The following is a 14,393-nucleotide window of genomic DNA, read 5'->3' on the forward strand; positions in this document are numbered from 1 at the left end:
GAAAAGTTTCTAATAATTTATCGACCGGAACTCTCATCATTAAATAAGCGCAACGAACTTGTATCTTCATGCCGCCACAGAAACAAAGCATTATTACGCAACAGCTAAACTACATCCACTAATTAATTATGTATACTTTTTCTATATAAATGATAGTAACGAATATTCTTATCATTAAATCCCCTGAAGAGTGAAGCAATTCACGAAACAGGCTTGTCGGGAAAAATGTTGTCTTGACTTTTTCTTCTCAAACAAATATATATATATATATATATATATATATATATACATACACATATATATATATAATTTTTAGTAAGTTTGGACACATAGAAACATAATAATCCTGTCATCTGCATTTTGTCTGCATGTATAGGGTCAGTGTTGTGACACTTGGAAGCTCGTCCACGAAAACAACGCAAAAGGACAGACCGTGTCAGGCAGCAGATATGCCTTACTGGCAGCTATACTCGCAGGAGCACGTGTTCGAGTCGGCTGGAGTACAACACTCACTGAGGCTGATGGAATTTACGTGTATAAAGATCACGCCCATGCAGAGTTGTTGCAAGACGTGAGTAAATCATCGTGGAAGACTTACCAGGACGATGCCTATTGGTACTGGACCATGGTATCGTCCAATGGATTTGTTCAGAATATCAGGTAAGACACACATCGGTACGTTCAAGGCGTAATGTTTTCCCATTTCAGACCACGTCTCATTCTCTAGAGTATCATTTCTTTGTTTAACGAATGCGATCGGTTGCACATGAGAAGACACATGAATATGGATACATCTCAAACAAAGATTCTTATTATCGAGGGAATGACACGTGGTCTGAAATGGAAAAGTCTATTAATCATAACAATGTATGTTGCCACATCCAATTTCTAATAGTCCTTATTGTTTCTAAAATATTCAAACATTTATTGTGTCTTGTTTTGTGATGTTATAGGTATAACGTTGGTGCCCATACTTCACGTGGCGTCACAACTGCGACAACCTCTGCTAAATGGTACGTCAAGTCATCCTACTGTCAACAGGAGCCAGTCTACGCTAACAGAAAATCTGGTCAACGCACAGCTGGGAGCATAGAGTATCTTAAGAATGCCATAACCTCTGGAAAAGAGATTCGCGCTGTTACTGATAATTGGTATGGTTTCCCTCTGCAAAACATCGCGTATGACGCAACTAAAGTAGCGGGACAGTTTCTTGACCACGTGAGTAAGACACAATCTGGTAAGAACATCGTTTTCCAGAATAATGCATATTGGTTCTTCACTATTATTAGTACGAGCGGGAAGCGTGAAATGTCACGCTGGACTGTTGGAAGTCACACGGATAGAGGTCACACAAATGACAAAGTCAGTACAGAGTGGTTTCAAGATCCATGTTGGGAGCTGGTGTATTCCCATGATAAATCTGGTCACGCAACACAGGGGAGTTTGAAAGCTCTGATATCCGCAATACAGTCCGGTAGACGAATTCGAATCCAGTTTCCAATGTTGGAGTACTACACCACTGAAGCCGATAACCTGTCCATTTTGAAAGGTCATGTGACTGCTCAAGCCTTAAAGCATGTCAGTAAAGCATCTCTAGACACCTTCCAGGATAACGTCTACTGGTGGTGGCTGATGGCCTGTACCACTGGTACGGTACGCGCGACGAGGTATAACGTAGGAAGCCATGTACCGCGCGGAAACACAAAAGATCAATGGGCCATTAACTGGTTTGCAGATACCCGTCCATGGAAATTAGCTTTCAAGCACAACTCCGCTGGTCATGGTATCCAAGGCTCACGAAGTAACGTCGTGAATGCTGTTAGACGAGGAGCCTCGGTGCGACTGGTGTATGAAAACGGTGCCTACGCTTTTCCCGCCCAAAATTTAGTCATCGACGGAGCTGACGTCGCAGCAGGAACGCTGAATAGTGTGAGCATGCATACCGCATCGAATAACGAGAAAGAAATCCCGCCGAATGCTTATTGGTGGTTCACCATAGTAACGACTACTGGTGAAAGAGACATGTCACGCTGGACAGTGGGAAAACACCAAAGCAGAGGTCACACTCAGGATCGTGTCGGACTAAAATGGTTCATCCAAGAATAGAGGAAACCCGGGCTCTGTTTCCTATCACCAGTTAAACGATTTCTCGTAACGTGACTCTAATAATTTTTTAAGGCTTAAGTTAAGTAACATGTAACCTTATGACTAACCTTGAAGATTATTCTGTTGTACTAATTTAGGGTTATGCCCAATAGACGAACACGGCTATGTTCCAATCAATTACACCTTTTGCTGTTCATTAACCGCTGTGGCTACCGAGTCATATCCGGATCCGGTGCACGTGATATAAAGGTCACGTGACATCACGTTCGGGTTTAGTATAAGTGAATATTTGAACTCGTGCGAGTCGAGTTTGCAGGACTCAATATTGTTGTTTATTATCGGACGTACCACGAAACACGTAAAATAATTACTCTCTCTCTTTTGCTTCCTTATATGGGCGTAGGAATCCTACAATATTCCTACGGTGACGTCATTTTCCTACCAATTATTTGCCTGACTAGACTGGATGTACTGATCGGAGATGCAAATAATTAATAAGTGTTCTCTCCGTAGTTTTACATTTATTAGAGATCGATTCTGGATCATTTCAGATGTGAGTAGATTGAAGTCTTTATTTCATACTGTTTGAAAGCTGTTTTAACAATCATGAAAATACGACGGCTGAAATCTCTTCAGAAAAGAATTGAGTCGTTCAATATTCAGTTAAACCATTAGATGTCAGCAGGGAAGGACAGCATATCAACAAATACGCTATGCCCGGCAGTCGAACGTTTTTAATAAAATCAAGGCAGATAAGCCATCCAGTCAAAGGAAATCCTAACAACTTCCTTCTAGTTTCCAAAAGCTCTCTGATGAAATTACAAAGTCGAAGATTCGAGGTTTCTTCGTCGCTCAACAACATACGAACGACGTGACAATTAGATATTTTTGATCTCCGTGTCCGGCAGTCGATTTAAAATATATATATATACGGCAGATAAGCTAACCAGTCCAAGAAAAAACAGATAACTACGTTCTTGTTTTCAAAAGCTCTCTGATGTATTCTTTTAATTCGCACTGCCGAACACGGAGTTTTTGTCGAGATGTTGTGCGGCAGTCTACTAAGATCCAAAATATCCAAGTGTCACGTCGTTCTTATATTATGAAAGAGTCGAGTGTACCTAAATTATTAATCGGGACTCGAGCCAGGACTCGAGCTGGGACTCTACCCGGACTTGTATCAACGATAATTATTTCTTCTTCTTTTTTTTTTTTTTTTACTTTCTTCCTTCCTTAATTCACATCTTTCTCTTCTAAATTTATCGAAATTAAAGATGGCACGTCCTTTTTCATCAGAGATCTTGTTAGGATTTCCTTTGACTTTCAATTGCCTTCGGCTCTTGGTTGTAATTCTGATACAGTAAAAACCAAGTGGGTTAAGAATACTTATCCTGAATTTGGGGTTTTTAAGTACCATGTAAATAAGAACCTGAAATATTAAAACGTGTTCTTAAAAAACAAAAATCACTATTAAATGCCTCCTCATCAGTACAGTACTCATGTATACACTGATGGGGGGAGAGTTTATGTTACAGTGTTACCAGTAGCAGACTTCAAGCCTGACCTGACAATATTTATTTTTCTACTGTTTTGATACAGTTATTATTGCAGTCAAGAATTTTTTAATAGCATTTTTGAACTTACACATTGATATCATCTACATGTATTGGTAGTCTAGCTATATATAGTAATACTGTTATACATTTTAGAAACCTTTATTTTAAGAACACCTTAATAACACCTTCATGCTGATTTTCAGTAAACACCCGTTAAATAAGAACAAAATCAGCCTCAACTCCAAAAATGAGTGTTCTTTTATGCGGGTTTTTACTGTACAACACGTCCGCTGCCATGTTGTAAACAATACATGTTATCTTGAAATTGAGGTACAGTAGTCAAAAACAGAATAGAATTTTGCTTTCATATATTTATATTCCAGGTATTTTGATGTAAGTATTATACAGCTGACAATAAAATGAAATTTTTACAATAATATAGATCAATTTTTTTTACAGTTTTTTAGGGTCAGAATAATCATTCCAGGCTATTCCAGATGGAGTACCAGCCTATGACAGTGCACCCCTGCATCTGCCCAATGTGCAGCAAGGCAGTAGTGCATTTGTCATCTGTTGGTCATTTCGTTGGTCATCAATGTGAAGCAGTTGGAGAATGCAAGGACATACTTCCATCCCCGAGTCTGAGCTAACGACACTAACACCATCAGTCCCATCCCCCAAAGTAAAACTTCTATTCATTCATCCTTCAGAGACAACAGTGTATGAAGAAGTTCTCCAACAATCAGCACATTGACTATTCTTCCCACTCTCACAGTCACTTTCACACCATTACAGTTGACTTTTTCATTTGGCAATCTTTGCTAATTGATGCACATCTCTATGGGGAAAATTCTGGAACCACACACCCCTGCATCACACACACAACAATAAATGAGGCATCCTTCACGCTATTGCAACAGCCATCCTTCATACCAGCACCCAACAATCAGAATAACATTACTGTCATTCTATAACCATGGTCACTTGCTTAAACATTAAAAAAACACAGATTATATCACAACATATATTAAAAGTATATATATGAATTGAAATACAAATATGAATTTCACTTGTCATTGTTTGATAAACTAATTGTGCAACTCAAGTGACCATGCATGGTTAGAGTAGAGTGCAGGCCATAACTCCATGAAACAAAACTTAATATTTATTGTTAAATTGCACTATTTTTTACAAACTATAATGCTATCGATGAAGCAGAGCATTGCAAACAACTAGCTTTTATGTGTTTCTTTGTGTTTTTCATGCCTTAGTGAATTCTTAGTTTGTCGATAACTAAGTGCAGTAAAAACCCGCATGTAAGAACCTAGGGAATTAAGAACCTTCTGGCAGAAATTTGATTTTTTAATACCCCAAAATATAAGAACCTCTTTGTAGCCAAACAAATTCCAACAGGTTCTTATATGTGGGGTTAAATTATATTATTGTTATATTATTGTTACAGCAGGGTTTCCATATTGGCAGTTCTTGGTGGAAAGATACATTGTATATATCATTGATCAATTAATTTTGTTGGACTTTTGGCAACATGGATACATGAAAAAATATATATAATGAAGAACAAACCACACTTTATACTATTTTCTGATAATCAACAATGTCTACTCTGTAGAAATTAAGAACCTACTTAAGAACCTACTTAGCCTGAACTGTCAATAAGTACCCCATAATACAAGAACCTGTTTTGACTAATAGTACTTAGTATTTTTTTCATGGATTTATGGCATGCACTCTAGAATGACTGTAACATTATTCACACAGTATGGCTATGAATATAATACAATATGATTCCCATCCAAACCATGCCTCCATAGCCCAAGGAATTTGCATGCCATTCATACTCTAAATCTGAAAATATCATATACACCTACTTGCAAGAAGGTAGTCATACAAGAATAGAACATTTGTAATTTAATGAGAAAGGAATTCATCAAAAGACAAAAGAAAAAGTTCAGCTTCAGTGATCTTCTTTTGTTTTGTAATGTAATTCCTATCCCACTAAATCACTAATGTTCTATTTTAGTATGACGTTCTAGCAAGTAGGTGTAAATTGTTAAGATCATTAAAAAGGAATTTATAAATGAAGCTTGAAGGTTGTGTGTTGGTTCTCTTCTGTGCTTCGAGGGTTTTTCTCCTGGTCCCCTCAGCAAAAATTGAGCTGCTATGAATCCACTAAGAATCGTTTCAATTTTCATATCAATTTTCATATCAATTTTCATATTTTTAAATTTCATTATTTGTACAACAGCTTGGTTTTGTCATTAAATAAACCAATTTTTTAAATTGATAATTTAGCCAATACAAGTTCTAAAAGGATTTATAGAGTTATATCATTTGAATACTTTTCTTTTTATTATGGTCATTTATTATATTTATTTTTTTAAATGTTACAAAGTTGTATGTTATTAAATATACACATTCTTATTTAAAATGATTTTTAGTGTTATAATATATTCTAAATATAAATACTTTTCTTTATATTAGAGTGCAAACTCTAAAAGCATGAAACAGTAGATCTACTAACTAAATAGCACTAAATAGCAGTGTAATTAAACAATAGAAGATAAAGGAATTTGCATAAATTAGTGTTATTTTATTATCTATTTCACGGATTTAGTGTTTGCACTCTATGGATATTTATTATATTTCTTTTGTAAGATGTTATAAAGTTGTATGTTATCAAATATAAACATTCTTACTTAAGTATTATTTTTCCTGCACACTTTAAGTTTGTGTTTGCACTTTATCATCCTGCTATAGCATAAAATCAAAAACATAAAGATCGAATTACCAAGTATATAACATTGGCCGGGCGCAAGTGCAGTTTGCAGTTTATTATTGCAAATAGTATGGTATGCTCGTGCCCTTCGATAGAAAGCAATGGGAGCAGCTTTCCTTAGTTTTCATTCACTTCACTCTTATTAATGTGGAACTACTGTCTGTTGAGTCTTTGCATGCTCATCTCTCTCCTGATAAATGCATGTTTCGAACATTTTTTAAGAGAGAATGTTTTTAAGAGAGGTTTATCCACTAACTATAGGCGCTAGTGAGAATAAACGATTTACTTTTACCTCTTCGCCGATTCTCCGCCGATACCGCCTTGTGGAGTTGCAACGACGCAAAATATGGTCTTAGGGTTGGTCGCAAAACACGGTGGCCATTCAAAGCCACAGTTTGAGATGTCGCAATCTGTGGTATCTGAAGTCAAGCCTATAGTCCATGGGTTGTAAATCACAGTTTGCAACGACGCAAAATATGGTTCCGGGTTGGTCGCAAAACACGGTGGCCATTCAAAGCCACAGTTTGAGATGTCGCAATCTGTGGTATCTGAAGTCAAGCCTATAGTCCATGGGTTGTAAATCACAGTTTGCAACGACGCAAAATATGGTTCCGGGTTGGTCGCAAAACACGGTGGCCATTCAAAGCCACAGTTTGAGATGTCGCAATCTGTGGTAACTGGAGTCAAGCCTATATAGTCCATGGGTTGTAAATCACAGTTTGCAACGACGCAAAATATGGTCTTAGGGTTAGGGTTAACTTAGCCACATATTGCGTCATTGCAAACTGTGGTTCAATTTTCAACAACACAGTTCGCGACAAATTGTCATCGCAAAACGTGGTACCCACGCATAAGCCATGGTTTGCGCTAATTCAATCTATGGCGATAATTTATCGCCACATTTTGCAATGTCGCAAAATATGTTTGTTCAATATATATTAGAAAAAAGCAAAGCAATGGTGCGCTTGGTGTGTATAAACGTTTTGCCTCGATTAAACAAAGTTTTGCTATCGATATATGGTCACCACAGTTTGCGTTGTCGCAAAACATGGTCAATCGTAAGGAATTCTAAGGCACGCAGTTTCTTTAACTTCCTTTCCATTTTGTAAAATAAATTACTCGCCAAGGGGATCCGTATTTTCGGTTGACTGCCGGTTGTGCATTGTCCCGTTGAAACGCAAAATCCGTAATACCTTACACAAACTGGTTTCAGTATTGATAACAAAGCTTTAGTTCAGTGCCGGTTTTTCACTTACATTTTAAAATCAACTGTTAATTTCTATTTGGTGGTTGAATTGAAGCATACGGTTCAAACTTGGTCAATTGCCAGTCAAAGTGAAATACATTTCAGCGGACTGTTGTCTCCGATCCTCACAACATTATCAGTTTACAATCCGCGTGTCTGCAACTCTTAACTTCCTCCTTTAAAGCTCACTCTTTCCCTTGCCTGTAACCCACCCATTCCCTCAACCATTATAACCCCTCGCCAACAGACAAACACAACTGTCAGCCTCAGTATTACAATATTTTACTATTAATAAGTCATATATATTTTAAAACAGATATTCTTACAGCCACAAACTGGTCTACATTACCACATATAAAGAGCAAGATATCTTTTATTTCATATCGTTTATATTCCGTATCCCGGGTCCGTATCATAAGTGAAGCACAAATAAACTGTGAATGTAGATATTCAATTCTTTATTCGCACATATATATATAATGCATATGTTACACATCATTTAAAGAATATATAATTAAACGAGATCAATATGAAATACATATGTGCTTAAGAAACCTTTACAGCCTTATACTAGAAGCTCTCCTTAACTGTAACATCTTGATTTCGAAGACTTAACTTTTTGTGGAACTGAATTCCACAAATTAACGAATTCGTTTCCAATTGAGGAAGAAAATGATGAAAATGCGATAAATATTTTATTTAAAAAAAAGCATTTCTCTAGGGAATGACATAATATGTGGTCTGAAATTTGCATAAGAAGCTGAAAAGTCTAGATCTATTGTATAAGGATCCTTTAATCTTCTTCTTTAATCTTCTTCTTCTTCTTCTTCTTCTTCTTCTTCTTCTTCTTCTTCTTCTTCTTCTTCTGTTCCTCCTCCTCCACCAGCACCACCAGCTGTTTCATTACTAACTACATCTGATGTTATAGAAAATTCATCATCATCATCATCAGTGTTATCCGAGAAGCTGTTGTTGGACATGAAACACTCAGTATAAAGGTCATCATCTCCTGTGTCGTCATCGTCATTATCTTTGCTAACGGAGTAGTATAGGGAATGGGGGTTCCAGCGCAATCTCAACACGGGGCAAGACCCGTGTCAAAAATCCACCTACGGACGACCCCCACTCCAAGTGTGGTTGAGGGCAACAGCGCACTTAAATATGTTAGTCTATATATGGAGTGCGAAGAATGTAAGAGAACTTTTAAGAAAGAAGCGGATTTGAAAAAGCATTTGAAAATGAAGACGAAGTGTATGAGCAGTTATGATTGTGGATGTGGTAAGAAGTTTGAGACTAAGGTTAAATTGTTTTGGCATTGTCAGGACTGTGAGTACGACTACGACGACCTAAAAAGTGCTTGGTATTAGGTATAAAATATTTCCTATTATATAGATGGAATCCCAAAGCAACTTCAGCACGGTGTCAATACCCGGTAACGGTGAGATTGACGTTAGACAGTTTTGGCGTCAGTCAGAAAGGAAGGTTAAAAGGACTCTCCGAAAAGGTATAGAAGAATTAGGAGCCCTGAAAGCGAGTATAATGGTAGAAGTAAGTTTGTCAAAAGACGAGGTAATGACGACAGCAATGTTGCGATCAAAGTCGTTAGTGATATTAGAATCCACGAATCTGGATAGGTCACTCAGTGAAGCCTTAGAAGCAATAATGGAGTCGCTGTCTAACTACACGAAAGAAGGATCGGGTTGGACAGTAGAGGAGGTTGAAGGAATAGAGATAAGTATGGCCAGGTACGTACCCATACGAGGGGGGAGTTACGTACCGCTACCAACGTGGGTAGAAAGGAAGAAGGCTATTGTAAACGTGAAGAATGAAGACAATCGATGCTTTATGTGGGCAATCAGGTCTGCACTGTATCCAGCAGAGAAGGATCCCTGTAGGACAAGTAAGTATCCCACAGACGATTTAGAGTGGGATGGTGTGGAATTTCCCATGCAGTTGATAGACATCCCCATATTTGAGGAAATAAACGATCTAGCAATTAACGTTTACGGAGTCAGAGAGCAGACGATAGTACCGTTAGTTCTGTCAAAAAGTAAAGGAGAGCGCGTACATTTATTCTACCACGGCGGACACTACTCATGGGTTAAACACATTAGCAGACTATTCTACAGACATACTAAGCACAAAGGCAAAAAGTACTTCTGTGACTGCTGCTTGCTGTCATTTACATCCTTAAATGCCCTAAAGAAACACGATGAGATCTGCCGCGGAGTCGAAGAAGTGGCGCAACGGATCCAGATACCCACCAACAAAGAGCTTTCATACGCAGACCATCAAAAGCAGATGCAAGTGCCTTACGTGATATATGCAGACTTCGAAGCGTTGATAACTAAGGAAGAGCAGAAAAGTGGTGCCACGAATAAGGTAGGATTACACGAGATCTGCTCCTTTGGTTACATAGTAGTCAGATCAGACGGTAAAGCAAACCCTCCTGTGATTTACCGAGGTAAGAACGCAGCTAATGAGTTTCTAGAAGCATTGCGAGAAGAGGAGGGGGAGATTAGAGAACAATTAAGACGTCCAAAGAAGATGGAATTTACCAAAGAGAACCAGGAGGCTTTTAACAAGGCAAAAAAATGCCACATTTGCCAACATACGCTTCTTCAGTTTGGAAGACGAGCCAAGAAAGCGTGGGATGAAGATGGAAAGTATCTAGGAGAAGCTCATTTTAAATGCGGGAAGTATGCTAAGAAAGGTGAGAAGCCGGGAAAGCCCTCCACGCACTGCATTCACTGCCACAAAGCATTTGTTGAGGATTTCTATGTGGATAAGGTTAGGGATCACTGCCACATCACTGGTAAATACAGAGGAGCGGCTCATTGGAAATGCAATATAAACTTCAAAGTAAATCCAGACATGGAGATTCCGGTGTTCTTTCACAACCTCCGCGGTTACGACTCCCATTTGCTACTACAAGGAACAGACGGCTCCGACGTCAAATGCATACCCAACAACAAAGAGCGCTACATGTCCGTAACTGTGGGCAAGCTGAAGTTCTTAGACTCGCAGCAGTTCATGGCGGACTCCTTAGCAAACTTAGTAAGGTATAACACGGAGTTCCCCATTTCCAGTCAATACGGCGCGGAAAGGAAAGGAGTCTACCCATATGAATACATGGATTCCTGGGATCGATTCAAAGAGTCCCTACCACCCAAAGATCGCTTCTACAGCACCCTAAACGAGTCCGGTATAAAGGACGAGGAGTACCAGCATGCGTTAGATGTGTGGGAAAAGTACTCCTGTGAGAACATGGGGGACTACCACGACATCTACCTAAGGTCTGACGTAGTGCTGCTTGCAGATGTTTTCCAAAGCTTCAGAAAGATGGCTATGGAATATTACGGATTGGATCCCGCTAATTTCTACACGGCTCCTGGGCTCAGCTGGAGTGCTTTGTTAAAGAAGACAAACGCGCAACTGGATCTCCTAACGGAATACGACATGTACCGCTTTATGGAAGACGGTATTCGTGGCGGCGTATGCGGACCCAGCCGACGTTACGCCCGCGCAAACAACCCCTTAGTAGAGCACGACCCAGAGAAACCAACCACATACATTTACTACCTGGATGCGAATAACCTTTATGGTTGGGCAATGTCACAATACCTACCTGTACGCGACTTCGAATGGGACAACATAAAGCCCATAGAGTTTTACCTAAACGTAGGTAAAGAAGACGACAAGGGTTACGTTTTAGAAGTGGATCTGGAGTACCCAGAGCGCCTGCACGACGAACACAATGAGTTCCCCTTAGCACCAGAAGCGATAGAGATACCATTTAAGCAGCTAAGTCCGCTGCAAAAGCAAATGTGCCCTGGTTACAAACCGTACAGGAAACTAACTATGAACCTGATGGATAAGAAGAAGTATGTGGTACATTACCGCAACCTGCAGTTCTACGTGCGACACGGAATGCGCGTAGAGAAGATCCACAGAGTCCTAAAATTCACGCAGGAACCCTGGATGCGCCCCTACATTGACTTTAACACGCAAAAGCGTACCGCAGCGAAAAATGACTTCGAGAAAAACCTCTTCAAACTGATGAACAACAGCGTGTTCGGAAAGACAATGGAGAACATCCGCAAGCGCGTAAGCGTAAAAATAGTCAGCACCAAAGAGGAAGCAGAAGCATACGTGTCACAGCCAGGCTTCGTTAGATACGTAGAAATGCTGAACTTCTACGTGATTCACATGAAAAGGGCAAACCTCTTACTAAACAAGCCCGTTTACACAGGCTTTACGGTGCTGGATCTATCGAAGCTGCTTATGTATGAGTTCTACTACGATAAGCTTAAGCCAAAGTACGGAGACCGCTGTCGCCTCCTGTACACAGACACCGACTCCCTAATTCTAGAAGTGCAAACGGAAGACGTTTACAAAGACTGCCTCCCCGATATAGACGAGTACGACACCAGCGGTTACCCGAAGGAGCACTTCCTTTACTCTGCGAAGAATAAGAAGGTAATTGGGAAGATGAAAGACGAAATGTTAGGAAAACCCATAGTAGAGTACGTGGGTCTGAAACCAAAGATGTACAGCGTGCTAAAGTTAGACGGCGTAGAAAAGAAAGCTAAAGGCGTAAAAAAGTACGTGGTTAAGAAGGACATTACGCACGAGTCCTACCTCAACGTATTACGAACACGCAAGGAACAGCGGCATAAGATGAACAGCCTGCGCAGCTATGGTCATCAGATACATAACGTCACGCAGGAGAAGGTGTCGCTGTCTGCATTTGACGGTAAGCGATGGATGTGTGATGACGGAGTGCATACGATAGCATTCGGACATCACACGATAAGCAGTTCTTCCATGACGAACCCACGTGTGGGGCCATCGTGAAGATAATACAAGATGGGCTGACCCTTCTTAGGTATTACGCTTCGGATCTGGTAAGTTTCCAAAGACCAATTAGGATCCGTAGCTCTTTTGGATCCTCCTTCTAATTCACCCGGTCCGTAGAGATATCGGACTGTGACATTACCTATTTTTTTTTCATGGGGGAAGACCGCCCTCGAACTTCTGACGAAGGACTTGTGTTCCACGTGTTTCTTTTTTATGGCATCCCTGGGTTTCATTCCCGTAGCCCTGGCCGCCTCGTTGTTCAAAGCCGCGACGACCTGGGGGAGCCTCTGAGTCCATTCCCTGTTGCGTTTGGAGGGATCTTCCAGCTCTTTCCAATACTGGTACCCAAAGAGGCGCTCGGCCAAGGTCTTGTTGAATCTTTCGACGATGCTCTGACCCCTGTGGTACTCTGCTTCGGCTCTCCTAATCTTAGTGCTGTGGTCTTTCATGGTCTTAGTAACCACGCCCATGAACTCTGTCCCCGCATCCACTTGCAGCAGCTTAGGCCATTTCAAGACGCGCTTATAAATCCTACCTAGGGCTTCTGCGACTTCCCCAGAATCCTTGCTGGTTATGGGTTCGGCGTCCTTGTATCTGCTTGCGATATCAACTACGGCCAAAGCGTACCTATAGGTCTTTCTTCTCACCTTGTCGTGCGGTAAGAAAAGCAAATCCGCCTGATGAACTTCATTGGGGGTATTTACGGTAAAGCTGGGCCTGGGAATGTACTTGGGCACGGGAAGATAAATCTGCCAGATGGTTTGCTTTTTCAACCAGTTCTTAGCCGTTTCATCTGATACCCTGGCCGCGGTCGCGAGTTTCTTAATAGCCGACGCTCCTTTCCAATAGCCTTCGGGTCCGTAGTAAATCCTTTTGAGTTTATCCTCCAGGCGGCCCATTATATGAATTCCAAAACAAGATTGATCTTTCGTCCGTTAAAATCCACCGTCTTTCCGTCCACCTTAATGGTGATGTTTATGCTTTCTACCAAATTAGACAAGTCATAGCTTAAAGAAATGGGAGTGTATTCTTCTGAGTCAAATGGATTACCTTTGGGTAGAAACTTGGACATAAGAGAAGACTTTTCTCCATTGTCGTAACTATGGACCAAGTCGCAATAGACTTCGTAAGAGGATGCGACTTTCCATTTCACAGGTATGGCTGTGTTGGTAATCGTCTTGCCTGAGGCACATAATAAAGATCCCAATGGGTCAGACTTTCCAAAAGTCATCGAATAATTTGACATATTATGTTTGAAGGTCATTTCGTGCGGCAATCCTGTGGTGAGCGTATAACCGTGTTTTGCTAATTCCTTAGCAAGGGTGATTGGTGTGTAATGTCCATCGGGCAGCAATACGCCTTGATAATTGCCGCCGCCTTTATGCTCAGTGATCAAGGCATTGACTAAATTATACCAAGAATTGTACAAAGAGCAACTAACCAGCCTAACCTTATGGGCTTTGATGGGGGGATTCAGATAAGTGGTAAAGTCATTCTTGTCGCTTTCCAAAAAGACGATCATTATATTCTAGGCGCCAAAGGCGCCACTAGAGGCTAAGCGCAGCTTAGACTAAGTACGCCAAAGCTACGCCTCCTGCCAGCCCTGCGACTCCTACAAAGACCAGCTCACTATTTTTTTGTTTCTTAGAAGGCTGATAGTAATTCTTAAACTGAGGCTTTCTTAACCTAAAGTCGGGGTGTGCTTGCGCATAGAGCTTAAAGGCGTAGTCTGTATTTTCAAAGTTCTTATCCGCCTGCATTTTGTCTTGGTAGTTCTTGTCCAACCAATCCCTGTAAGCTTGTCTTTTTTCATTCCAAGCTGCCACGT

The 14,393-nt window shown here is 40.4% G+C and overlaps 1 protein-coding gene across 2 annotated transcripts in view; it reads left to right on the forward strand.

Annotated features, from left to right (window-relative positions):
- LOC116288640 (uncharacterized) overlaps positions 1-5,990 on the forward strand; it is a 9,750-nt gene extending 3,760 nt beyond the window's left edge. Inside the window, exons 2-4 of one of the 2 annotated variants that reach the window (XR_016121564.1) lie at positions 377-660; positions 954-2,659; positions 4,122-5,990. Coding sequence is in view for 1 of the 2 variants with exons in the window: in XM_031695471.2 (XP_031551331.2) it covers positions 377-660; positions 954-2,106 (1,437 nt within the window). In the remaining variant the exon portion in view is untranslated. Of the gene's footprint in view, positions 1-376; positions 661-953; positions 4,100-4,121 lie in introns of those variants that run through there. The other variant, XM_031695471.2, reaches the window with a different exon arrangement.
- Positions 5,991-14,393: the final 8,403 nt, after the last annotated feature.

The sequence above is a fragment of the Actinia tenebrosa genome, unplaced genomic scaffold (genome assembly GCF_029948245.1).
Source record: "Actinia tenebrosa isolate PJP-AT-01 unplaced genomic scaffold, QUT_ActTen_1.0 PGA_scaffold6__47_contigs__length_16458017, whole genome shotgun sequence".
NCBI lineage: Eukaryota > Metazoa > Cnidaria > Anthozoa > Actiniaria > Actiniidae > Actinia > Actinia tenebrosa.